General features: G+C 46.7%; 1 protein-coding gene across 2 annotated transcripts in view; it reads left to right on the forward strand.

Annotated features, from left to right (window-relative positions):
* Nucleotides 1-26797, forward strand: part of LAMA5 (laminin subunit alpha 5) — a 398257-nt gene that overhangs the window by 97452 nt on the left and 274008 nt on the right. For both annotated transcript variants that reach the window (XM_086932859.1, XM_086932860.1), the window contains exon 3: nt 18937-19054. In XM_086932859.1, coding sequence (XP_086788985.1) covers nt 18937-19054 — 118 coding nt within the window. The remainder of the gene's footprint in view (nt 1-18936; nt 19055-26797) is intronic.

Here is a 26797-nt window from a genome sequence, read left to right on the forward strand (position 1 = left end):
AGCTCCACTTGCTGCTCTCTTCTGCTTATGTTAGTAATGTTTGGATTTTTTTTGTTACTGCTTCTTCCTCCATTTTTGAACAGTAAATAAACAAACATAGGAAAGATCTAGTGGCTTTGCCAGTGTGAAATCTTTTCTCTTCGGTGGTGTTGGGTGGAGTGGAGTTCAGAAGTGAATTACAATGGTCAATCCCAAAAAGGACCACGGCTAAGACTGTTCGAATGTACTTAGAAGAAACGAATATCCCTGTGTTCGCCCATGTTGAAGCAATATTGTGCGCTTCTTGGGTGTAGAGGATGATAGCAGGTTTGGGTGTTAAGAAAAAAAGGATGGAATGAACACGTGGTACAAGTCATGTGAGGGCAGTGTTTTTCTTTTTTTTATATTCATTATTGGTTATCAAAAGCATTAGGAAGTAAGGTTGATAACAGGACAAACAAAAATATATGCCAGTTAAAACCTAGTTACAGAAAGGTACAGTTTAGATTCCCACTCCAGTTTGGAAGTATGTTATGTTAATGAGGTTTATGCAGCGCACGGCTACTCAGTGTCCCAGTGCTAAGAGATATAACTGCACCCACAGGGTTTGGCCTATGAAGATTTTTGAAGGAGCCATGTCCTTAAGTTTTTCTAAAAGTGTGGAGATCAGAGGTAGTACGTAGCTCAAAAGGGAGTTTGTTCCATGTATCTGGATCAAGATAGGAGAAGGGTCTAGCGCTTGTTCTGAGCCGACCGATTTTAGGAACTCTAGCCAGATGTTCCAAAGAGGAACATAGTGTTGGGACGTTGTAATGAATCCTCTCCCTCAGTTAGCTGGCTGCAGAGCCATGTAGAGCTTTGTGTCCCAAATAGGTATGGGCGGAAAATCCGTTCCGCTCGCGGATTTTGCGGATTTTCGGGAAATTCGCAATCCGCGAGATTCGCGAATCTCCCGCAAAATCCGCGAGTAGCGGATTTTGCTCTCACTGCTCACACTGTTCGCGTGAGTTCGCGCCCCGCGAATAAGTGCAAAATTGCAGAAATACGATCTTAGCAAAACTGAAAGTAACTACTTACCAGGTTCAAAAGTTCAGGCTCATCATTAGTAGCCATTTCCTGTAGTGCTTCCTGAGGGGCCCCTCCAGAGTTCAGTTGCCAGTTGAAACTATTATGTGACCCTGCTCTGAACCTCAGAATAGTTACACATATGCCACAAAGGTCCTGAATTACAGCTAAGGGAGACCAGCAGGAGCCAGGCTGGAAGTTAAAATCCATTAATCAGCCCCTAATTCATTATTGTCAGTTGGGGCAGGGCAGGTGTTGTAACTAATTTTGCAACAATGAAAGCACTTAGCAAGTGCAAAAGATCACTAATCAGGGCGCACTAAGGAAGCAGGTGCCAGCTAAAAAAATATTCTGTGACACATTAATCAGCCCCAAATTAATTCAGGTCACTTGAGGCAGGGAAGGTGTGCTTTGCTTTGCCGAAAATAATGTACACTGGACAACCAGAGGGTGTGGTGATGAAACAGAGGGTGGCATGGGTGGGCCAGAGGGTGGCATGAGTAGTCAGAGAGTGGCAGTGGTGACAGAGAGTGGCAGTGATGAAGAAGAGTGTCCCAAACAGGCTGGACACGTAGAAACAACAAGTTCGCAAAACTTGCGACCCGACAGGTAAGTTCGCAAATTGCGAAATTGTAAAAACCCTCGCGAACTGGCAGAAACACGGGCGAACACAAAAAAAAAAATCCGCAAATTCGCGGGAATTCGCGGATTTTGCGGATTGCGAGTTCGCAAATCCGCAAAATTCGCGAACGCGAGATCCGCAAAATTCGCCCATGCTTAGTCCCAAAACCATGGATCTAAGTAAAATCCTTTTTTTTTTTTTAGGTCGAGCCTAGACAGCGCGTATGCACTGTCTGCAAGGTCTGTTATCCATTCCCATGAATTGCCAATTGTTTGTTGTTGCGTCATTTAAAAATGCATGGTTTTTATTGGTGCATTGGGTCTGATTCTCCCGCCTTTGCTTGCCTTGGTGACGCCCAGGAAGTTTGACTCCTTATTTGCTTGCGTTGGCTATCCCAATACTTATGCGGTTCCTCCTGGTCATCCTGATCTGCCTATTAATTTAGTAGGCTATCAACATCGTTTTAGGCTTTCAGGCAGTTTCACAGAGCAATGCTCTGTTCTGCACCTGCAAAGGTAGCAATTTCTGTCCGGTAGCTGTTGAGCTATGCCAATAGCTCTAACTCAAACAAATGCGAGACCTATTGCATTTCTAATGCTTGTTATGGGAAGCCAATGGAGGGCCTTCAGATGAGAGAACGTATGTGTTCTCAGGGGAAGATTGAGAAGCAGCCGGGCTGCTGAGTTCTGTGCCATGTATGCATTGAACAACATGTAGTAGCCAGTCCCTTGAGCCCTGAAGTAGCCAGTAATGCAGGAGGAAAGCGTGTGAGTGTGTTGGGTTCAATCAGAGGTAGAAATTGAGGAGGAATTACCAGTCTCATCTCTTGTGGCCATGTGAGGACAGTTATACAATGAACCCCATGCATTCGAAATCATGCCAGCCAGACCCAACCTGCAGTGGTCAAGCCAGCCACAGGTGTGATGCGCTTCAGGATAAAGGCTTCAGTGGTGCCAACAAATGACGCCCACCAGGCTGTGTGACCAGCCCCACAGCATGGTCCAGAGTAGGCCTTGCTGTTTTTTTATTTTAACTTCTTTACCATAAAGTGTGGAATTGGGAAAATGCGACAAGCCGCGTTTTTTCCCCACATCTGTGAAATGATGAGAGTTTGTGTTGTTTCACGGTGGTTTTAGTGGTTCGCCAGTTCGTGTGGAGGGAGAAAAGCCCCCGAATTCGGAGGCTCTGGGGAAAATCTGCAAAAAAGTTACAAATCTGTTCCACGTGCAGAACTTCCCCTGCTAGCAAGTTTTACGTGTTTCACCAAAAGGTTTCATTTACCAATATGAAAGCTATAGATATATAATGAATGTGTTCTTCTGTAACGAAACTGGTCCTCATGTAAAGCGCTCTGATACCCGATGTCTCGGGTCTAGTAGGCGCTATATGACTCTAAAAAAAAAAAAAAAAAAAAATTGCTGTGGCGTATTTTATTTCTTGTGCCAAAGTAACTATATTATGTGTACTTACATCAGTTGCACTGTTACTCACCTGGTACTACTATCCTAGCATATTGCTTGAAACAAAACATTTTTTGAATCTCTTTCTATATAAAGCGCTCTGACGTTCATCCAGATCACGTTGGCGCTATAGCAAAGTTCAAAGTAACATCATTAAGTACTATCATCGCTAGGTATGTTCAGTACCCAATGTCTACATTTTACCAGTTCTTGAATTGTTGTAGGTAGGTGGGGATTTATTTCTCTGACGACTGTTGAAATAAAGTTTTGCCGTAATTTTAGCAGTGTCTCTCATTTATTAAATCATTTATTTGGGAGTTTTATAAAGCGCTGCGTGTGACTTAGCCTTTACTTCATAGCGGTACATTTACCCATTGTTTTGTTTTTCACAAGATGTATGCGGTTCCTCTTTTGTTTATATAGCGCTTTGACATCCAGTTTAAAGTCCCCAGGGGCTACACATGGTGCTAATTTCTGTATCGTGGGAAGTTGGAATTTGATTGTTTGAATCGGTCCCTCGCCTCGTCGATTATTGTTCGATTACCGATAACCTCCAGGCTCACAAGTTGTCTGTCTGCCTCCCGTGACACATGACGTGTGATCGGACATGTCCCGTTATCAGAGTTTGTGTAGTGTAACGTCCTGCAAGGGGGGGGGGGGGGCACCTACATTCCTTAATAATGACCCCAGCGGAGAGAAGAGATAAAGGACCTCGCACCTCGCTCCCCCAGACGCGTCGGAATGCCCCTGCTTCGCGTCCACGTTGGATCCGGGCCCAGGGAAGATCTGTGCCTGGCGGCCAGGCAGAGGGGGAGGGAGGCGGGGTGAGAGGGCAGCCGGAGCCCGCGGGTGTTGGCGCTCAATCTCAGCAGGTCACACCCACACGCTAGATATGAAATTATACCAGGGGGAGCGAAAATGCCCCCTCTTAAGATATGCAGTCTTTGAACGCCCCCCTCCCCTGTCATCTCCAGAACTGTAACAGTTGCAGCAGAGGTTCCGAAAGCGCCTCGGTGCCTTGCGCCCGGTAGAAGTGCGCTATACAGATGTATAGAACACAAGAAGGGATCCATTTACTTGCAGTTAATGTAAGTGTTTTGCACAGTAGGTGTTTTCCTCTACATGTGGCCCGTCTCCAGCCCTTGTGGCCCAACGCTGGACACCCTTGGTGTGGATCGTGGAATAAATGCGGCTTGGCTGCGAGCTGCAGGTAGACTTATACACGGTCGGCGCTTGAGTAGAACTGGATTTTTAATGAGGGTTTAGGAGGCATTTCTGTTTTTACAGCAGAAGTGATCTGTGGGGGGCGCTCACGTGACCTCGATCTAGCTAAAGATGCAAAATGTTGAATGAGCAGCCGCCAGGGGGGGGGGGGGGGGCAATCCAGGGAAAGGCTGGTTTTGAGATGAAACCTACATGGGAAACTCATTGGAAGAGGCTGCTAGGGTTGACTCTATCAAACAAGGGTGATTGCAAGGGTTGATGTCACTTGGACGTTGTCTAGGATAGCTTGAAGGAACAAGATCCCCACCTTCTCCATGGCCATGGATCTGATTGACTGTCGTTTTTGGCAGTCACTGCTGCTTTTTTGCAAGAGATTGATGATTGCTAACTTTAAAGGGTCCGGGACCTCCCTTTAGGGAGTGGCCGGCCAGGCGGACCCACCCATCCCTGCAGCCCTTTGATGGGTGAAGTCATCTTGGTGAGTTGCCGGGGCGCGAAGGTTGCAGATGAATGTGGTGCTGGCACTGGGATTCATTGAAAAAAATGGACATTTTGGGAGGAAGCAGCAGTGGATTTCTTTGGGAAGAGAAGAGTTTTGTGGTGGGACACTGGAGACTATGGCTGGTGTCAAAGATACTGTGTTAATGGTTTCTATTTTCTTGATAAGGATTTATCGAGATCCCACCGTTGTTGGGAACGAGAAGGAAATTGCTTCTAGAAGATAGTATGGGTCTTAGAAGGCTTCCTGACTCTCAGCAGGCACACCGGCCCTCTACGCGCTCTATTCAGACGAGGCTTCTTGGCACTCAGCAGCCACCTTGCCTCTTAGCAGACTCCCTGGCCCTCAGCAGACGAGGCCCCCCTTGGCACTCAGCAGCCACCTTGCCTCTTAGCAGACTCCCTGACCCTCTGCAGGCCCTCAGCGGACGAGGCTCCCACTGGCCTTCAGCAGCCACCTTGGCTCTTAGCAGACTCCCTGACCCTCTGAAGGGCCTCAATAGACGAGGCTCCCCCTGGCCCTCAGCATCCACCTTACCTCTTAGCAGACTCCCTGACCCTTGCTCACTTTGCCACTGGATTCGAGCAAGCTGGGCTGAAGACAGCTGAAATGCCAGAAACCGGTCCTCGGAAGCTTGTTTCCTGTCCAGGAAAGACATGGCTTGGCAGTTCGGGCTGGACTGTTCTCATGAGGCACAGGGTCAGACTGATTTGCATATGGCCATGTCTGAACTGGGGTGGCAGAGTGGGCTAAAGAACGGTGATGGATTAAACCCAGATCTGTTGACTGGGTGTGAGTGTTTGATTGGTTCAGATGCTCCGTCCATCACCACCCCCTTTTGTACTGCTTTGTTCGCCATAAGTGTGGCAGGGTATGCTCAGACGTGAGTCCCTTGCTCACTTTGCCACTGGATTCCAGCAAGCCGGGCTGAAGACTGCTGAAATGCCAGAAACCGGTCCTCGGAAGCTTGTTTCCGGTCCAGGGAAGGCATGGCTTGGCAGTTCAGGCTGGACTGTTCCCATGAGGCACAGGGTCAGACTGATTTGCATATGGCCATGTCTGAACTGGGGTGGCAGAGTGGGCTAAAGAACGGTGAAGGATTAAACCCAGATCTGTTGACTGGATGTGAGTGTTTGATTGGTTCAGATGCTCCGTCCATCACCACCCCCTTTTGTACCCCTCTGCAGGCCCTCAGCAGACGAGGCTCCCCTGGCCCACAGCAGCCACCTTGCCTCTTAGCAGACTCCCTGGCCCTCAGCAGCCACCTTGCCTCTTAGCAGACTCCCTGGCCCTTTCTTCCCTCTGTAGTACCTTCTAGCCCTCCGTACACCCATAAGCATCCAGCATAGCTCACAGTGCAAGCTCCCTGGCCCCTAGGAGAGTTCCACTTAACAGAGCTTCAGGTCCCAGCTCGGATACTTGGCCCTCAGCAAGGTTCCCTCATCCCTGGCAGCCTCACTGGCTCTCAGCAGGGCTCCCCGCAGGCTCCTCGGCCCTGCACAGACTCCGACAAGTGGGTCCTTGCTATTTTTAAAGGAGTCGATGGGAAGCTGGTCCCAGGCCAGCCACCGCTGCTCACTTGTTAATTTCGCTAAAGGTTATCCAAAAAAATAGCAGCAGAAGAAAAATCTGTTTTTGGTTCTGTTGCTTCAAGGCTCGGATGAGTTGGTCGCTCAAGGATTCTGAGTCTCGGGAAGAAAAGATTCTGGACTTCCGGAAAAGTCTATAAGATGTTGCTGATCTCAACCTGGTTCAGTAAATGGGCCTCTGTGCCAGTTCAGATGCTGAGACTGGGGACAGCCCCTGGGGACCTGGCCTTTGTGCAAGTTGGGGTGATGCACCTGTGCGCTAGGTCAAAGAATACAAAAAGAACCGGTCCTAGGATGCTTGTTTCAGGTCCAGGGAAGCCCTGGCTTGGCAGTTCGGGCTGGACTGTTCCCATGAGGCACAGGGTCAAGACTGATTTGCATATGGCCAGGTCTAAACTGGGGTGGCGGAGTGAGCTAAAGAATGATAGATTTAACCCAGATCTTTTGACTGGGATGAATGTTTTGATTTGTTCTGCATTCCATCCATCAATTGTGTCTTTTGCAGGTCAAACAATAGGCCTGCAAAATGCTACAGCATGTGCAACAGCACAGGGGCCTTGGTTTAAACAATTGAGGTACCACAATCATGACTGTTTTTTTCACTACCCGACATTAGGTGAGGGATTGGCATTTTCCTTGCTTCTATAAGAGCCCAGGGCACTTTAGTTGCATCCCTGCTGGTCTGTGTGAAAGCTCCATAAATGGTCCTTTGTGGAAGGAACCTCGGAAAAGGTCCGGGTCTGCAGTGTAAATTCATAAAATGTACCAGTTGACATTGCGGAATGTTCTGGACTTCTGCTCATGCTCTGGTGATATTCTAGAACTTTAAGGTGATGAGTGACAGGGATTAATAAGTGGGATTGAGGGGTATGGATGGGCCTGCAAATATGCCTGCGTGAATTCAAAATAATAACAGCTGGTTGGGTGACTAGGTTCATCTCAATACTCTTAGGACCCGGATCGCCAGCATGCTCCCCGCTCCCTCCTTATAACCTGACAACCCACATGAGAATCAACAACAGAGATTTGTGTGGGTGTAAAACGGCCATGTTTAATATTTTGACATTTCATAAACATGACAAGGCATTTCAAAATTCATTACATACAGTTATCAACACAATTTTATTCTTGACTTCCTGATCTTCTTCCGCCAGATTAAGATTCTAATCCTCCAGCACTAAGGGGGCTTCCAGCTCCCCTCTTCCATGCCGTGCATCCACGCAAGGTGGAACCCACCTGCGCCCCATGAGGAGTGGGCCCCCAACCTCTGATCCTTGTCCGCCTTCTCCAGGGGCCCACCCTCCGCCCACCAGGCTGACCAGGAACCCAGGAGGCTTGTAACCTGTCGCCCTAGCCTCCCCAGCCGGGGCCCTATTTCACAGCGGAGAGCTTCCCGTCTCCCCCCTCAGTGCTGGCCTAGGGAGTACGCAAGGCGGACTCCCGTCCATTCCGTCGGTCAATTGTACTGTTCCAAGGTCTTTCTACCGACGGCTGCAACCCGACGTGCTTCTCCTCCTCGTCGCCTCGAACCACGAACTCGCTGTGCTGAACCTCCGGCATCCCCCTCTTTACTCCGGACGAGGGAAAGTTTAAAACTATACAAGGGGCTGTAGGAGGGGGACGCTTCTGGGAGGCCGCCACCGATCCGGTGCAACAGAGGAAGGAGAGGCCGGGGTCCCTGCCCCTAGAACCTAAATAGGTCACCAAGCTCCGCCCTCTGTCACACCGGAAGTGCGTCCTCCTGCCCCGGAAGTGTTAAGTGGCCGGTCGCCCATTGGGGCAGACCGGCCGCCCCTATCTAGATAAGGTAGGGGGCGGGGGCCTGGGGGCCGGGTCCTAAATGCGCGCTTGCCGATGCTCTGCTCGCGCTTGGCATTATCGGGACATGTACAGTCGCGATAAAGAGAACTGTGAAAATGGGTGCTGCATTTCTTAGGAAAAAAAATACTGACCTTGTCTTTACAATTTGCTAATCTGGAACAGCTAAGAGCTGGTAAAGGAAATAGAATTTGTGTAAAATTTCAGGATTCTGTGGTAATGTTTCAAATATCCATCTGTGGGCTTTACTTGGCATTCAGCTCTCAAATACTTTGTAACTTTATTTTTTTATTTGTTTGCTTTTTTGGGTTTATGTTTCAGAAGAGAAAAATACTGTATTTCACTGCTTTTCCCAATATTTCTATTGGCCTGGACCTTAAAATACTAGCCAAGCAAGTTAAAAAATTAAAAAATAAACACCATGTGGCAACTGTAAGTCCGAGACTGGGTCAGACTGGCCCTTGTTCCACAGGACATTTCCCCAGTGGGCTGGAACCAATGGAGGCTTGCTTTGAAAGCTCAGGGCCACTGATTTTATTTGATTCGAGTTTTATAAATACCTAGGGGTTTCTGGTGCTAATATTAAAGGTTGAAACAACGTGGCGTGACTTTTGGTCATGACCGCCTTTTGGACGGGGAGCATCCTTGTTTTTTTTTTGCTGTTAGAGAGATTGGATGAGTATTCAAGCCGCCGGGCCGGACTGGCCATAGCTGGCACCGGGCATTTCCCTGGTGGGCCGCCAGGGTGGGGGGCCGGTGTTAGACCCTTTGGGGGGCGTTATTGTTGCCAGTGGCCAGTTTTGATATCGGCCCCCAGCAACAAAAGCGGTACAAAGATTTACTCCTGCTAGCCAGGGGGTCTCAGATGCAGGGGCCCTCTGTGGCGAGCACTGTACTTGTTGGACAAGACGTCAGTTAAGGTGATCCATTCGTACCCCTAACTTGTGCTTTGGTATGGTGACTAGCAGTGCTTAATTTGAGCCTGTGTTTTCCGGTGCTCAGCACCGGCAGTTAATTGTCAACACTGGCACTTATGGCAGTCTGCCACGTGGTGGCGCTGTCTAATTTACAGATGAGCACAATAACAGTTGTATATTAATTCAATATACATTAATCATGGCTAATGCCGGACACCCAAGCCATTGTTATAGCTGTGGGGGCTTAGAACTGACTGAATTGACACAATTGTAGGAGCGTGCTGCTTTGCAGTTGTGTTGGTACTGTCAATGGCAGAGCTGGGAGGGGCATTGGGTTGTGCAAGTTGCCATGGGCTCCAGATGAGGGTCCTGGCACTAATATTTTTTTACAAATTCATCACTAGCCCAGATCTTGGAAGGCTGAAACCAGGACATTCCACAAACATAAATGTAGGACTACAATTTTGCATTGACTGGGGGGCATAGAAGGATTTAAATACCAGCGCTCACCAACATGGAAAAATATGTTCAGTGTGGCTCTTAGACTAATTAAATGCAACTGTTACTTACAGTATTATGGGTGTTAATGTAATCGCTTTGTGCTAGGGGCTACTAACGAATCAATCACTGCTAACACATGGAAACATGCCTCCTGTTTTCAGTAGGCCCTCCCTGAAAACCGGGACACTGTGCTAAATTTGCTGAAATTTGCAAAAGTAGAAAGTAGTGGATGAAGGTATAAGGGTTCCTAAAATGATTTTATGTTCTCCTGCCACATGTAACTAAAAAGAAAGTTTACAATGCATCTTTTGGAAGCATGACATTGCTTTAAAGTTGTGCCAACATCTACTACAATTCAAACGAAAATAGTGCAAATGCGTGTTTTTATTAAATAACCTCTCTTCTTCTCTCCCACATGCTGGGAGGAAGCTAAGGGGACGTCTCGTGCCTTTGCACATCAGCTGAGGGTCTCTGTAGGCCCTCAGCTGATGCGCAAGTGCCCCTTTTACAGTCTCCTGTGCACAGCTGTAACGGGATTAATTTGGTGATAGCCGAAGAAACTGAGCCTGCACTCTGTTTTAAATGTATTGTGCACGAGCCTCTCTGCCCAAAGCCAGGACCTGTATTAGTTTTAATTAAAAACTATCGGGACACCGGGTCAACCCACTAAAAACTGGTGCTGTCCTGGTAAATACCGGAAGCCTTTGGTCCAATGCCCTTACTAACCCTGGCCCCGGGCATGCACACTGCCCTCTAGTGGTTGGTAGGAGGAAGACCCCCCTAGATTGGAGTGATGAGCCTTTGAGACCCTGTGCCTGGGAAGTAGCCAAATGATGCGTTTTGAGGGCACACCGGCAGCTTTTCACGTTGATTCAAATTGTGCATTAGTGTCTCCAGTGATAAGTTAACTAGACCCCAAAGCCCCCCTGCCCAATTCCCTCTTTTATTTCCTTTGTTTTGAAGGCATCTCCGGGGGAGGGGGTGTTCTGATGACCTTTCACCACTACCTGGGGGGGTTCAGGTAGGGATTTTCAGTAGGCATGCCTCTGGACCTAAAGTTATCAGTCCAGGAGTAACTTTTCTAGATCACTGGTTGAGTCTCTTTCTTCCCTACCTGCAATCGCTGCCGCCTCACTTTGTGTCCAGTCCTTGGCAAATGTCTCCTGTTTCTCTTTGTAATGCTTGCCTTGTATTCCCTTGGTGCCTTATTGTTCAGAGTGGGTACCTGTGTATCGGTTCAGCTAAGCGTGTAAGCCTTTGATGGATTCCTTTGCTGTTAGTGTAAGTGGTCTGCTTGAAACAGCCCTGTGCTGAGTGTGTTTTTAACTGGGCTGCATCTGCAGTGGCCCTGGATGCCCTGGTAAGGATCTTCTTATCGTTGCTGGCCTGCTTTCCGTCAGCCGGGGTCTGGGTGTAGGGTTTAAGGGGGGAAACATTCTTCATACTCCTGGTTCCCACGTGTAGAAACCAGAAGCAGGGCTGTTCCCTCCTGTAACATGTTTTAGTAGGGAGATAGTAGAGTTTTTTATCTGTGTTATCTTTGCTGTTACCTCAGAAGTGATTTTAATGTATTCGAGCAGACACTGTTCTCAATCAGTCAATTAGTTTAAGATGAGTTTTAGGGGGGTGAAGCCCTGGAGGTCCAGGCTTGTGATTTCGTGGGCAGTTGTCCCTGCCCTGTGTTGGTGTAAATGGAAACTGTCCCAGGGTGTCTTCTTTAACCATCACAGTGACCATGTACAGGCCTGGGATTCCACAGAGGTCACTGAACCTATGGCCAGTTGGATGAGTGATGCTGAGGGCAGCCTGCAGGGCTGCTTCCAGAGCAGGCCAGTCCTGCTGATGCATTCCTCGACCATGCCTGGGTGTGATTAGATCCCCTTCGTCCTTAGGTTATGTGTTTGCAGAATAAACCCAAAATGTAATTGAAGAGTGTTGATATTATTTTAGCGTGTTTCACGCTAGAGCAACAGTGCGCCTAGGTTAAGTGTCATTCACACTTAAGATAAGGTTGTTTGCAGAATAAACCCAAACATTCCCCAGTCTTTGCACGAATGCACCCTCTACCAGGATCCAGTCCCTTCCTTCCTTCTCCTTAGTGAATTTTAGCGAACTATCCTTATTCCTGTATCCCCAGCACAGAAAGTTCTGATGCAGAGAGACTTTAACCAAGGTACTGACAGACTCAACCCCAAGCGAGTATGACCCTTTCTTGAAAATGTTGCTCTTCACCGTTGGTCGAATTGTGAGTGGCCCAACACTGACCTGGCTGAGCACGGGCTCAGTTTACGGATTGCTCGCAACATTGAAACTGTCTAAAGCAATGGTGGCAAGAAGCCTTGGAATCCGGGTTGACGTTAACATGCCTTTTATATCACAAATTGGTGATGTAGTCCAGGGAGTCGATATGCAACGATGCTTGCTCTGGGCCACCATCTTGCTGCTGCTCCCCATAACTTATTACCCAGCGGACTAGCACTCTCCAACAACAATGGGGCAACAAAGAGTGCATACGTCTCCTAGTGTCACCACAACAGGTACTACACTCAATAATATCCAAGCCAGTGAAGCTCCCTGATAGGGTAGCACAGAAAATCACGCCCAATAGGAAGGGAACATGCTCACTCTACGTCCAATAGGAAGTAAACATGTTCACTCAGTACGCCCAATAGGAAGGAAACATGCTCACTCAGTACGACCAATAGGAAGGAAACATGCTCACTCAGTACGCCCAATAGGAAGTAAACATGCTCACTCAGTACGCTCAATAGGAAGGAAACTTGCTCACTCAGTACCCCCAATAGGAAGGAAACATGCTCACTCAGTACGCCCAATAGGAAGGAAACCTGCTCACTCAGTACGCCCAATAGGAAGGAAACATGTTCACTTAGTACACCCAGTAGGAAGGAAACATGCTCCCTCAGCTTCAAAGAGAAATATAGCACTCAACACCTCTTACCCATCACCTGCCAAGAGTAACCAGACAGGCCCACCCTTCAGGACCAGGTGCACTGAACCACATTCATCTCCCGTCTTAAGGAGCACGCAGACAACCCTGCTTTCCCAAACTCCTTCCCATGCAGCTTGACTCCCCTGGGAACACCAGACAGTCACTCCTCAACACACACTCAAAAGACACTTCCCAAACACACAGCTCTTGTCCTATTACATGTCTCAACCTTAGCCGATGACGCTGTCCTTGAGGTCGGTTCTTCCTGGTTCTGCACTAGAGCCTATTTTAACATGCCTACATCGACGTTTGTATTGTGAATGTTTGTCACTTCTTAGATATAACCTATTATCCTTAATTTTTAATAGGAAATGACCATTCGGCAGTGTTTTCTTTCTTCTTCACCTGTGCTCTCCCCGGCTCCCATGTCTCAGCGCTGGAACTTCCCCAGCTGATGACTGCCTTGGCAGCAGCTTCATATTTTAAATTAAATCATGCTTTCTTTTTCACAAAAATAATGCTGTGTATTTTTAAACCCTGGAAAATTTCGGGAGAACCGCTCGGTTGATGCTTCCCAGTGTCCCGTCTCAGTTTCTGTGGCTCGAAGTATCCCATCCACCCAATCACAGGCCTAGATTCTTGGAAGGATAAAGGGCCACATGGGGGGACATATCGGACAGCCTGTTGTCTTTCTTCCTTAAAAAGAAAATGTATCTACTGGTTCAATATAGGACCACGGAGGCCAACCACAAACATCACATCTCAAACTCTGTTTATAAGCCTCAACAACAAGTCATTATTAGGTCTCGCTTAGCAGTGCAGCTGTCTGAAGACCTGTTGTTTACAATGCTTTAGAATTCACACAGACTGGGCTCTGACTCCGCCCAGAGGAATGTTTTGCTTCTCTCCAAATATTGTTGGCTGTTTGGCGTATTGTTCCATTGTTGGCTGTTTGGCGTATTGTTCCATTGTTGGCTGTTTGGCGTATTGTTCCATTGTTGGCTGTATGGCGTATTGTTCCATTGTTGGCTGTTTGGCGTATTGTTCCATTGTTGGCTGTTTGGCGTATTGTTCCATTGTTGGCTGTATGGCGTATTGTTCCATTGTTGGCTGTTTGGCGTATTTTTACACCTCCTATGGAGTGCTGGCAATACGATGCATGATGAACTACTTTACTCTCACATGTATGCTGCACTGTCACACATTGCATTATTTATCTCAAATAATACATTCGATACAGAAAGCAATCTTTTTTTGCTTTGTTTTCCATTGTACAAATGTTTTAGTCCAGGCTCAAAATGCAAGTTAGACCTATTGGCTTTGCCAAGTCTTGTTTGTATGTGTTGTACAAATGAAATGGAAAACATGTTTCCATGAAGATAAAAGTAAATGAATCACCAGAGGTGCCAGTTTTTAAGAGATCCCCAGATGTTATCAATCTAAATGTACGTTTTTTTTTTTAATTCGGGGTTTATCTTAAAAGCTGGCATGGATCTGGTCCTCGAGGACCTATGTTGGACACCCCGGCTTTAGAGGTTGGCAAATAGTCCTATCTTGGCACACATAAGGAATATTTTTGTTGACTTACCAACCAAGTGAGCCAACTATGCCATTGGGTGCTGTTGGACATGGAGACAGTTAGCCACAGAATGCCTGCGTGGATCCTGACAAGGGTGTTAGTAAATGTGTTGCGTGTCACTCTTATAATCCGTACATGGTGAGAGGTGCATGGAAGATGCTTGATGTAGGGTCTGTGTTGCTGCTCAGGATTTCATACACTGAGGTATAGGATTGGCAGCTCTCCTCACTGCTCTGCTGCTCGCGTCAATTTAAGCTAAAGCCTTCTTGGATGGCCAGTTGCACAATCTAGTACACACAATTGTGACGTTAATGTTCCTATAATGTTTTCTAGGCCTCTACCAAGGTGTGATTTCTGTTTTTGCAGAGTATTTTGCATTTCTGTGTTCCTCTTGTACTGTTTTCGGTCTCTTTTGACAGCTGGCTAACACACAACACCCATTGCTAACAAAATATATAGAGTTGGCTTTGGACCCGCCCTTTTCAGCCATTGGCTTTCTTTAATCAACCTCTGTCTCCCATTGGCTTGAGTTTGTCATTTGTCAAGCATGTCTTGGCTGAGCCCAGGGAGATATTCACCGCTCAGTTAATGCTATTGGCTGTATGCTTTCGCCAAAAGTCAGCCGCTGATTTTGAAGTGCATCAGGAACTAATTCATGCCTGTAGTAGCCCTACCCTCTGTCATCCATATCTACTTCTTCAGAGACAGAAATGAAAGGGAAAAAAAAACATAATTAAACAAAAGAGTCAATTGTAAATGGGGCCAATGTGAGCCCAGGGAGGATGTAGGTGCGGTGGGGTCCGTACTTAATTTGAGCTGGTGTTTGCAGGTGGCCAGCACCAGCACTTGATTCTCATCGTTAGCCCTTATGACAGTCAGTCTGAATGGTCATGTTCAGTGGCAAATGATGCCCCCCCCCTGCAGAATGTAAGAAGCCCCCCCCCCCCCCCCCCGAGTCTCCCATATCCCACAGATATTTATTGGCTTTGGCTAACACTTCAACATGTGTGAGGTATGGGATATTGGGCCACCAGATACATGCAGATAAAAGATAAACTTTCCAAGTGTGAACTAGGTATTTGCCCGCCCGAGGCAGCCCCCCAAACCTTCCGACTGCCCTCTAGTGCAGAACTTAAGTGGGGGGGGGCCTTTCCTGAGTTACCTACCCCTCCCTCTCAATCAGTGTGAGGTCACGCGAGGCTCTTGTCGCCACACCTTTGCAAATTATTCATCCGTTTGTGACAAACTGATAGCAGGCCTTTGTCCCCGGGTGAGCCACGCCCCTTCCTCAGTCACGGGGCGAGTGAAGTGCAGATAGCTGGGGGGCTGCTGGGCGGATGCAAGTGTGTGCGGGGGGGTGGGGGGGGGGGGCTGCTCCGGGACAACAAACAAGAAGCTGATAAGCCTATCTGCCCCTTCGAAGCCCAGCACGGGTGCACTCGGGGGTCACCCGCCGGGACCCCCAGTTCCTGCTCCCTGGCCTGGTCCTGCGCTGTTATCAGCAGCACAGATAGCCATCTCTGATTGGTGCAGGGCTGCACTTGTGTCCTGTGCGGGGCGCGCGCGGGGGTCTTACAAACAGCATGCTTTGATCCGCAGGTCTTCATGTTAAGAGTGATGGACCTGTTAAAAATGGTGTTTGCGAATGGTGCAGCCATTGTGATCCCCCAGAACCGATCAACGACGAACTGCTTGAGCGGGAGAGTTAGGAATGCAAGCAGCGGCTTGCGTTTTGTGCGATAGCGTGAACTTTTGGGACTGTCTCTAGGAAACATGCCTCGGAAAGAGCCTGCGGCACGTGCGCCATTTATTTGGGTTCTTTGAAAGAAGCGCCTTGAATCTCTGCTCTGTGCCTCCCTTGTACCGCAGACACCGTCCGCGCAGGGAGCCAGAATGGCTCCTTTCGGGCATCTTTATCCAGAGCGCTTGACCACCCCCTCACCCCAAAAAAGCAGGCAGCCTCACCTCGAATTTTGTTCACTTACATTTTTTATTTCATAAGGAGCAGGAAAAGCCGCTTATTATGTAATATTCTAGTCTCTTGTTATGATCATGTTGTTTCTTCACCTCCCACTAGCGCCAAGAAGCCTTCGATATATAATGAGATTTTTATATTACTATTTTGATTTTTAGGCGAGGCAATTTTGCATTTTTACAGCTGTGTTACATGTTTTCTTTTATATTCGTGTACAAACACATTTAATCTAAGTATTTGTCAGTATTGCTTGTGTACAAACACATTTAATCTAAGTATTTGTCAGTATTGCTTGTGTACAAACACATTTAATCTAAGTATTTGTCAGTATTGCTTGTGTACAAACACATTTAATCTAAGTATTTGTCAGTATTGCTTTCGCGTAGTTTGCAGCTTGTTTATTTATGGCTATATAAATAAAAAAAAATAACCAAATTAATGGGGGCTCTCTAGAAAAGCCACTCATAACTTTACATTCTTAAATAGCGCTAACAAATTGGGGTCATTGGCTTTTCACTAAAGCCTGATTGATTTTCATTTTAAAGCGCTGTCGAGAACCTAGTATAAGACTCTGCAGCTACTACTGCATAGGGTCTAGCAGAGATGTGCCACTCCGCGAGTGATGTCGCGCCCCGTGATGTCACGCCCCGTGATGTCACCGGGAGCTGTAATGTTTGCCGTGACCTAAACTAGCGTTTGACTTGTGAGGTTACAAATAGTTTGAAAGCATAAAAATAATACCCCGCGTACAGTGACGCCAAACAAACATTTAATTTTAAAGCAAGTTTGCTTGCACTGTGGTTTGGTCGTGACCCTGGATGTCGGGGCAGATTAGCACTTTTAATGTCCCTCTACTTAGGAATGTTTCGAGTTTAGTGCTCGGGTCGTTCGATAATTGGGTAATTGACCCCATATGTGCCTCGTGCTTCAAGTCATCAACCTTTTGGGGACCTTTGGGAATAGTTGGCAGTTGATACGAGATGGGTTGGTGGGGGCTCGGAGGGAGTCATTTGGTAATTAAGTGACCGACCTCTGGGGTCCCTTCAAAATCAGATAATTGTGCCTGAGAAGTGGGGGGGGGGGGGGGGGGGGGGCGGGGCGTCAAAGGGGAGAAAGTAGAGCGGAAACAGAGCCCCAGCCTGTGCGCCTCCCACATCAAGGACTTGGAAGACGTCCAGGATAACCACTTAGGATCAATGTACAGACAGTTACCAGTTAATGTAAATGGGATGCGTTTATAGCGATAATGTTGACTCGGGCCTAAATTCATCCCTTCTGGACCTACAAGGGACAGCCCTATTTCTGTAGGAATCTCCGGAGTCCCAAGGCCGATCACTATATAGTTCAGAATTAAAATGCTTGTCAGGCACATATCATTTTGTCATTCAAGCTCTCAGCCATCCAAGGGTTCGAGAATCTTCAGAGGTATACATGCTATGGGTTTTAGAGGTAAACAACTAAACAGGCCTGCTTCAATGGGACCTATTCACAGATTTCAAGTTGGCCATAAAAGTATGTTCAATACTAAAATTCTGCATTTTTTTTAAGCCTGCCAGGAATTCAGAGTAGGTTCAGGGCCGGTGTAAATGGTTTTTACATGGGCATAGATCTGCGCCACCAATGCAGAGATGGCCACTCTCGTAAATTCCACTCAAGGGGTGAAGAAAGGGCATTCCAGGCTTGGTGTCCCTAGGAAGCTAGAAGGCTCGGCAACATGGGCATTTGTCCTTTCTCTGATATGACCCCTTCCATCCTGGAAATGATCGGAGATTTACTCCCCCTCCAATGTGCAAATGGATCACAAAGAGATCTGGCAGAGGATCTAGGAAGGGTTCTGTTTACTCCACAGGGTAAAATATTATTTCTATGGATAAAAAAACTGGATTTGCACAAGGGGCTTTACCCTCCTGTTCAGACTTCTCAGTTAATGGGAGTAGGAGCCAGTAGGGAAAGTCACCTGACCTCCCTCGTCCATCTGGAACCTTGCACCTGGCGCAACTGTCCAAGATTGCTGCCAGAAATGTTGGTGAATAGGGAATAAACAACAACAAATCGGTTAAGGCGGATGTGGAACTATCTGGCCCTATTTTTACATACATTTTCTTTAACAGGCCCTATCTTAAGGAAAAACCTGCACTTGTAATTTCAAATTCTCTTCATCATGCAGAAGCGGGCCACACTACACATTCTGCTTAACTGGGCTCAGATGAACCTTGTCTGAAAGTTTGAGTCCAGTAATAAAAAGCTGCATCAAAAATAAAATTCGTCTCTTTGTGCCATCAAAAACAAACAGTAAATTTCGACCGGCCAATATCACCTAAATACATTTTTATTTCCTGTTCCACAGGTACTGTTTTGAAGACTGTAGTATGTTCGCACATTTCTTTGTGACTACTGCCTAATGCTTCCTTCTTGGGGGCCTCATGTATTATATTATATTGTAATTGCATTTATATAGCGCTTACTACCCCTGACTAGGCTTCAAATCACTTTTTCGGCGAGTAGCACACTACGCCGGAACCCATAAAGTATTAGTGTTGAATTGGTGTAGGGAAATATGAGAGTAATTTGAGTAGTGGATAGGTTAGTTAGTTGGATTCAGAAGGATAGCTGAGGGAATGTCTCACTCACCTTTTCATCATGCACCCCTCTACACTCAATACATCATCCCATTGGGTCTGTCCCAGCCATGCCAGTCACTGTATGCTTAAAACGCCCAAGACTCGACCTAAAGAGCCAATTTGTTCCTGTTTTCCAGCTTTTCCACGTGGCATACGTCTTGATCAAGTTTGCCAACTCCCCTCGTCCGGATCTCTGGGTACTGGAGCGGTCCACAGATTTTGGGGTCACCTACCAGCCGTGGCACTACTTTGCGTGTAAGTATCACCTGTTCCTTGATTGCTGTTATTATTATTATTTTTTTTTACAAATGCATCATGTAATACCAATGCCAGGAAGTCCATGTTTGAAAAACTCGAGTTTCCACCTGACCATTTAACCTGAATGTCAATGCAAAGATAATTTAAAAAAGAAAATCATGTTTTTGCCTGTGAAACATAGAAGTAAAGCAACGACAACAAGATAAAAATGCATCAAGTGTATTCTACAGCTGTCTTATTGATTTCCAAGTGATTTAAAAGCAAACCAAGTCAGAATTGATATGTTAAAAAAAATCAAAGGATTCAGCACAAACTGGTTATATATAAATGCTATTTCCATGACCTCAAAGCATATTCAAATAACCTGAATTTTACTGTGAGAAGGGTGAAAGCCTAAGTTGAAATCCAAATTAAGAAATTTGACTAGATAAACGTGTCTTATTTTACTCCCATGCTATGACCACACCCATCATTCACTGAGTGAATACAGTGAGGGGTCTACCTTTTCTTCACAAGGAAGTAAGTTCAGTGCAACTGGGATATTTCAGCTAATTTGTTTACAATAGATATCTTAGTGGCTTCCATAACTAGCAGTGGCAAAGCCATAGGTCTTGCTTTGGTAGTGCTCTGTTTCCACCACTATTGGCTTTTATAATTTGCGGGCATTGGCAAAGCCAATAGTGGTGAACCGCCATGCTAAAAGTTCAGAAATCATTGTTTATTTTTTTTCTTTTGCGAAGACTATAAAAGTTTGTCACCTAACAAGACGATGGAAGGCAGCAGCCACCTGCAAAGCATAGAAAATGTTGTTTTGTTCAACTCTCAATATGGCCAACAAATTGAGTCTTCTAGTAGGATTATATGTCATGACGTTTAGTGAGGCAATATGCCAGCCATCTTGAGAGAATATATAGTATGAAAAAACATTTTCCAAATGGCCGCTTTGTTGTATCATGTTGTGTCATGCAACCTGGCACCATCCTAAAAGTTTACAAAGCAGTGTTTTCTATACTTTTATCAAGGCCATTCGCTAGTCTTGGTTCGGCCAATGTCGGCACATTATGAACGTATCTAGCATTGACAAAGGCAGTTGCGATAGCCCGCATGGCGAGCGGTGGGTAAGCGACCTGATTTAGATTTCGTTAGATGGATTACTCCGTCACAGCGTTGACTGATATCACGTCTGCCGAAATATAACTTACATAGGATATTATGAGATTTATATTTCTGCAGATCTGATATCCATCACCATTGTTGCAGACTAACCCGTCTGCTGAAATCTAACCAAGGCCCTTAGTGCGACATGGGAGCCCGGGAGAGTGACAGAAGAGCGTGGGTGGAGGAAGAAGCTAAACGTCGCCGGCACACAGCACCATTGAACAGAGGTTGAGAGAAGCAACAGATGAGCTGGGAGAGTAGAAGAACAACATGGAGAGGGCAGGGGTGCGGGGGTGCAAAGAGGTAGCAGTATGCAGGAGCGATAATGGGAGAATGTGGGTTTCCACAGATTGCTAAAGGCAAACAGCAGGTGCCTAAATGAAAAGCAGCTGAAGGATAAAATCCATCTTATCAAAACAATGGTATAGAACTGTGCACCAGGGGTGGGACAAAGTCAAGATGAAAAACAAAGCATATCGAATAAGAAGCAAGCAAATGAGATTGACAAGAAAGCCAACCATTGATGTGCATCAGGCTTTTAGATTGGCAAGAAAGCCAACCAATGGCATGCAGTGGGCTAACCCTGAGCTCACTGTACATGTTAGTTTGTCTGCAATAGGTCATTCCACAACTGAGCGGTAAAAGGTGCCTACAGGTGAGACCTAAAAATGTCATAATTTTCTTTCCCTTGGTACACATTTTTCTCTTTTGGTGTGCAAAATGCTCTTGTTTAGTGCCCTGAAGACATGATGAAGGGACACCACTTCACTCCTCAGGGTGGGAACATAGAATGCATTTTGGACAGTTTGCCACATTTGTTAGCTGGGTTGAACTTTAGCGACAGGAGGCAAAGTAGGGATTACCCCGTGAGTAAACGTCGTTTTTTTGCCTTTTTTTGCTGACCGTTTTACCGCATGTTGGTGAAGGCAAGTGTAATGATATCTATTGTTAGTAATTATTGTAAAAAATGTATTTGTAAAATTTTGTTAACCAGTTACTTTTCGTTTTGAACTATTTTAGAGGGCACTATTTCATAAAAGATTTGTTTTAATTGATTATTTTTATATTTACATTTTATTTCCATATGTATATTTTATTTGTTCTATGATTCACACGAACTTTGTCATTATTTGCATTAGTGTTTCAGTCTTTTGTCTTGTTGGTGTGAAGCAATGTGTTTGATTTTTTTCAACCATTGTTTAGTGTTGTATTGGTAATTTTATCCTGTTTTAATACATTTTGGTATTATGTAAATGGACAATATAATATGTGCTTAGGTACTCACATTTCAGTATTTGGTTTTAGTATCAATATTTCAAGGTTTGTGGATATTTTATTTATCAAAGCCCTTTGTCATTGACCTGGTTTATCTTCCAGAGCCCAGCCTAAGAGATATATTTGGGAGGCGCACGGGGAGTGCCGTTGCGTTGACATCACTTAGACAACTGTATGGCTTTGTCAACTTAATAAACATAATTAATTGTTGGTGTCTAACCATACACAACACATACCTTGAAGAATCCTAGTCATTGCAACCTGTGGTCCTTAGCGCCTCAAAGCAGCAGTGCTGGTGTCAAGGCGCTTTAGTTAAGAATAGTAGGTTTCACAAGGCGTTGTGACGTGCATAGACAGACGCCCACATGTGGTGATGTACTCTGGGGTGGGAGAGCCTTCTTAGTCTGGGGGCAACACTATAGGGTGCACATCCGGTGACGTACTCGTACAGCCCTGTGCCTGATTACGCACAGCCCTTCTGTGCATACTCCATGGTAGAGCAAAGCATGCTGCCGCCATCTTGTAAACTCAGTGACCCACGCGCTGCAGGGCTGCTCTGACGCACTTGGGTTGCCGCAGGACGACTATTTAGTGATAATACCTCAGGAAGCAGCGGCCTTTGGTCAGGAAATGACCCTCTGGCTAATGAGAGTAGTAAGTGTGATTGCTGTTTCCTGGAGCCTCCTGCCGGCCAATGGAATGCTCTCCTCCGGGAGGGATGAGCAGATGGCCGCGAGGACCTCCGGGATGGCTTCCTAATGTGCCCGAGGAATTCATGGAAAGGTCTGTAGCTTGCTATTGGAGTGTGGAACCCTTGTATCGGCTGTTCCAACCAGCCTGGACTGATCAGCCTGCCCCTAATGATTGACAGATCATCCACCAATGAGATACAGCGGCCGAGGATGCGAATACCATCCCAACCCATGTCTTCCTGCAAAACACAAGGATGCTCTTCCGGGGAATGGTGGTCGGAGTGTGAGACCTCATTACTCAGCACAGCTTCTTGAGCAAGAGGCTGAGAGTGGAGAACTTGTTGCTTGTTCGTGGAGCCCTCTCTCATCCGCAATACATACTTATTATTTGAAAGGACTCCCCATTGTGAATCTGAGTTACTCCCTGCTTGCATCTCTTGACACGCTGCATCATCCCCTGTTTGACCGCACACCCTTCTCCCGAACCAGGGCCGGTGTATTTCTCCCCAGCTCCCCACCTCCCTGCAGTGTCCTATTTGGGGCTTACAGTGATTATCTTCACCAGGCCTGGAAAATGCCCCTGTGATGTCCATTCCACTTTACAAGCTGGCTCTGTCCAGAGTCCCATCTTCAAAGAGAAACCCCAGGGCTCTATTGTGTGATGGTAAGTATGAGAGATTACAGCACTTTATGGGGACAGCAGCCCTACCATGGTATCTCCAAGCCCATTGCATCACACCCATAGAGCCTCTGGGCTGACAGCAGCACTAGAAGTGAGAGCAACAGAACTACCATAGAGCTGCCATGGAAACAAAAAGAAGACAGACCTAGAGTCTACTCCAGGGCCACCAACTCCATGTGACCACTGCCAGCAATTCCCAAGCCCAGCCACTCACATGGCCACAATCGAAGTCGTAAACCCGTAATACCAAACCCACCGAGCTGCACAGCCCGGGCAGAGCACTCTGTCTTTTGTTGTGGGATTTGGCCAGCATGCTGCACTGCCACCAACCCTCCTAAAAACCACTGCCAGGAAAGCGAGGAATCCTCATGGTGATCTTGAGTGGCCTGCTGACGCTGGCATGACAAAGTCCATACTCGTGGTTTGAGTGTTTGAACCAACCAAGTGTGTATAATCCATACGTACTTAGGGGCCCATTAGGATGGCGGGCGGATTGCCACCGCCAGCCTGGCGGGGGCAATCCGCCCGCCATCTGCACCTAAATTCCCCCCGCCATATTAGGATGGCGGACGGAAAGACCGTCCGCTGCATTTCCAACCCGGTCGACTTGCAACCGGGACGGAAAAGGTTTAATATGGTGGCGGTGTGTAAAAGACACCGCCAGCCATATTATGATGGGCTTGTTTAGATGCCTTTCTGCGGCGGCGATGCCGCCACGGAAAGGCATGCGGTCTTCACTCTGGGGGCCCCCTGTGGGCCCCCAAAGTGAAGGAGAGGTGGGGGGTGCACACAGGAGGTACCTGTGGTACCCCCTGCATTTGCATAAACAAAGCGGCAGGCACCGCATGGTGCCTGCCGCTTTGTCTATGTAAATGCATTAATGCATTGTCCGCCCGTCATCCTAATAGGCCCATTAGTCTTTTTACATCACCTGTGTTTCCTCTCCAGCCCTGAGTACATCTACCCCAGCCCTGGCCACTACATTTGCACCTTTGGACTCCATTCAATCTGTCCAGCGGGCCACCAGTGTAACTGATGCCGGCTTTCAATCTCCTAACCAGTTTGCCTACCACCTTTGCACCTACGTTGAACTTGTGGTATTCATACCTGCAGCCCGTTGCTCCTCCCCTCGGTCGTCGAGTACTTCATACTCTGTTTTTATGGTGCTGTTGTGTGTGTTTTTTTTAGAGCATAGTGAGCACCAGGGTATGGTTGGTTCCAAGTTGAGGAAACTGGTACTGACCGTTGACAAAGTTAATGGATCGAGTTGATCAAGAAGACAAAGTGGGTGGTTTTAGCAGGGCTTTGGGGCAATCTATGCAAAAGAGTGACCAAACTGGGTGAGCTTATTTATAATAGTGCATAGAACCTACTTGCCTGCTGATGTGGCGTCAGAAGCACGAATAATTGCAGGTAGATGGTAGCTTTGCTGAAGAGGCGCTTGTGCATAAGGTTCAGAGGTTTCATTTGGGTTTGTGCCGCAATCTGGAGCCTCTTGGGGGTGGACAGCGTGGGTGTTGTATGCATGTGTGTCAGATACAATGCAGCCGGTGCATCGTGGTCTTTCTGCATATGCGAGATTAGCTTTCCTTAAGGGACCAAAATACAGGCCTTTCAGTGATTGAAACTAGATGCCACTTGGCTTGGGATAAGGCTGGACTTGCCTTCTGAAGTTTGTAGTAGAACAAAGTCGTCTTGGGCACCCATCTTACTGGCGTCAAGAGGAATGTGTGCCTTAATACTGTAATAATACTCGTCTATATTTGTAAAGCGCAAACATATCACCCCTTAAAGTTTCATGGCTCTGGGGTCAGTCGGGGAGATTCAGTGAGCTATTGCCCAGAGTCACATGATGCTGAGCTGAGGTGCCGCTGGGGATTGAACCGTGAGCCCTGCGCTCCTTAGTCGGCTGCTCTGGCCACTGTGCCACACCTCTCTCCTAAGGGATAACTAGCAATATCCCTCTCTGGTAAGCGGATGTGACAAAATGGAGTCTAAAACTCAAGACTTAGGTTAATCCTCTTACCTAACATCCAGGTGTAGATGATTGTGTGCCTTCATAACAAGCATTTGCAATGCAATAGGTCTCGCATTATTTAAGTTTGAGCTATTAGCATTGTAAATGGCAATTGTTTTTTGCTTTATGCTATAGTTTTTTTTTACATAAAAAGCTACATTTAAAATATGTTTTATTAAAGTTATTTATGCAGTATCTAAATTTTGTTTGCATAAAACAGTATAATAATATCTTAGTAAAAAAGTCAAATATTTTAATGGAAATTCACCAAATCTTCATTTATGTGTTGGTTTTGAAAATAGCTAAATTAATAGCTTTGTCATTTACAATGCCAATAGTTATAACTTTCGCAAATGTGACACCTATAGCATTTGTAATGCAACATTTGTATTTACGTGACTTAGATGTATTGATATTACAAATAACAATGGCTTTTAATTTTTTTTAATACTTAATAAAAGTGATTGTAATTTATAATGGCAATAGCTTAAACTTTTGTAAATAACTTTTGTGAAGATTATGTTCAGTGTATTTTATTGTAACAAAATCCAAGAACAGAAGTGAAATATTAACATCTTTTTGTGACATTTGTAATAAAGCTTGAAACATTGAGAGAACATATTTGTGCTGTGGTGGTGCTGAGTGATGCTGTGGTGGTGCTGAATGGGGCTGTGGTGATGCTGTGGTGGTGCTGAGTGGTGCTATGGTGGTGCTGTGGTGGTGCTGAGTGATGCTGTGGTGGTGCTGAGTGGTGCTGTGGTGGTTCTGAGTGATGCTGTGGTGGTTCTGAGTGATAATGTGGTGGTGCTGAGTGACTGTACTCACTGTCACTCTGCACTCACTGTCACTCTGCACTCACTGTCACTCTGCACGCACTCTGCACTCACTGTCACTCTGCACTCACTCTGCACTCACTGTCACTCTGCACTCACTCTGCACTCACTGTCACTCTGCACTCACTGTCACTCTGCACTCACTGTCACTCTGCACTCACTGTCACTCTGCACTCACTGTCACTCTGCACGCACTCTACACTCACTGTCACTCTGCACTCACTGTCACTCTGCACTCACTGTCACTCTGCACTCACTGTCACTCTGCACTCACTGTCACTCTGCACTCACTGTCACTCCGCACTCACTGTCACTCTGCACTCACTCTGCACTCACTGTCACTCCGCACTCACTGTCACTCTGCACTCACTGTTTCTGCACGCACTCTGCACTCACTGTCACTCTGCACTCACTGTCACTCTGCACTCACTCTGCACTCACTCTGCACTCACTGTCACTCTGCACGCACTCTGCACTCACTGTCACTCTGCACTCACTGTCACTCTGCACTCACTGTCACTCTGCACGCACTCTGCACTCACTGTCACTCTGCACTCACTGTCACTCCGCACTCACTGTCACTCTGCACTCACTGTCACTCCGCACTCACTGTCACTCTGCACTCACTCTGCACTCACTGTCACTCCGCACTCACTGTCACTCCGCACTCACTGTCACTCCGCACTCACTGTCACTCAGCACTCACTGTCACTCCGCACTCACTGTCACTCCGCACTCACTGTCACTCCGCACTCACTGTCACTCCGCACTCACTGTCACTCCGCACTCACTGTCACTCTGCACTCACTCTGCATGCACTCTGCACTCACTGTTTCTGCACGCACTCTGCACTCACTGTTAGTCTAAAGGCGAAACTCAGACTGTTGAATTGTCGATAAGGCAGCTTCTTCACACTGCATGCAATCTCCTGGCCTGGAGAAGCCGGAATGCCGGCGGGACCGCTTGCCGGCTCTGCCACTACCCAAAGATAGATATTTGCCATATCTGCACTTGCCCCGTCCGAGAAGAGAGTGTTCTTGAAACAGCCGGAACCCGCACATGTACGAAGGTATTATAGCCTCA

The sequence above is a fragment of the Lissotriton vulgaris genome, chromosome 7, assembly GCF_964263255.1.
Source record: "Lissotriton vulgaris chromosome 7, aLisVul1.2, whole genome shotgun sequence".
In the NCBI taxonomy this organism is placed as follows: Eukaryota; Metazoa; Chordata; class Amphibia; order Caudata; family Salamandridae; genus Lissotriton; species Lissotriton vulgaris.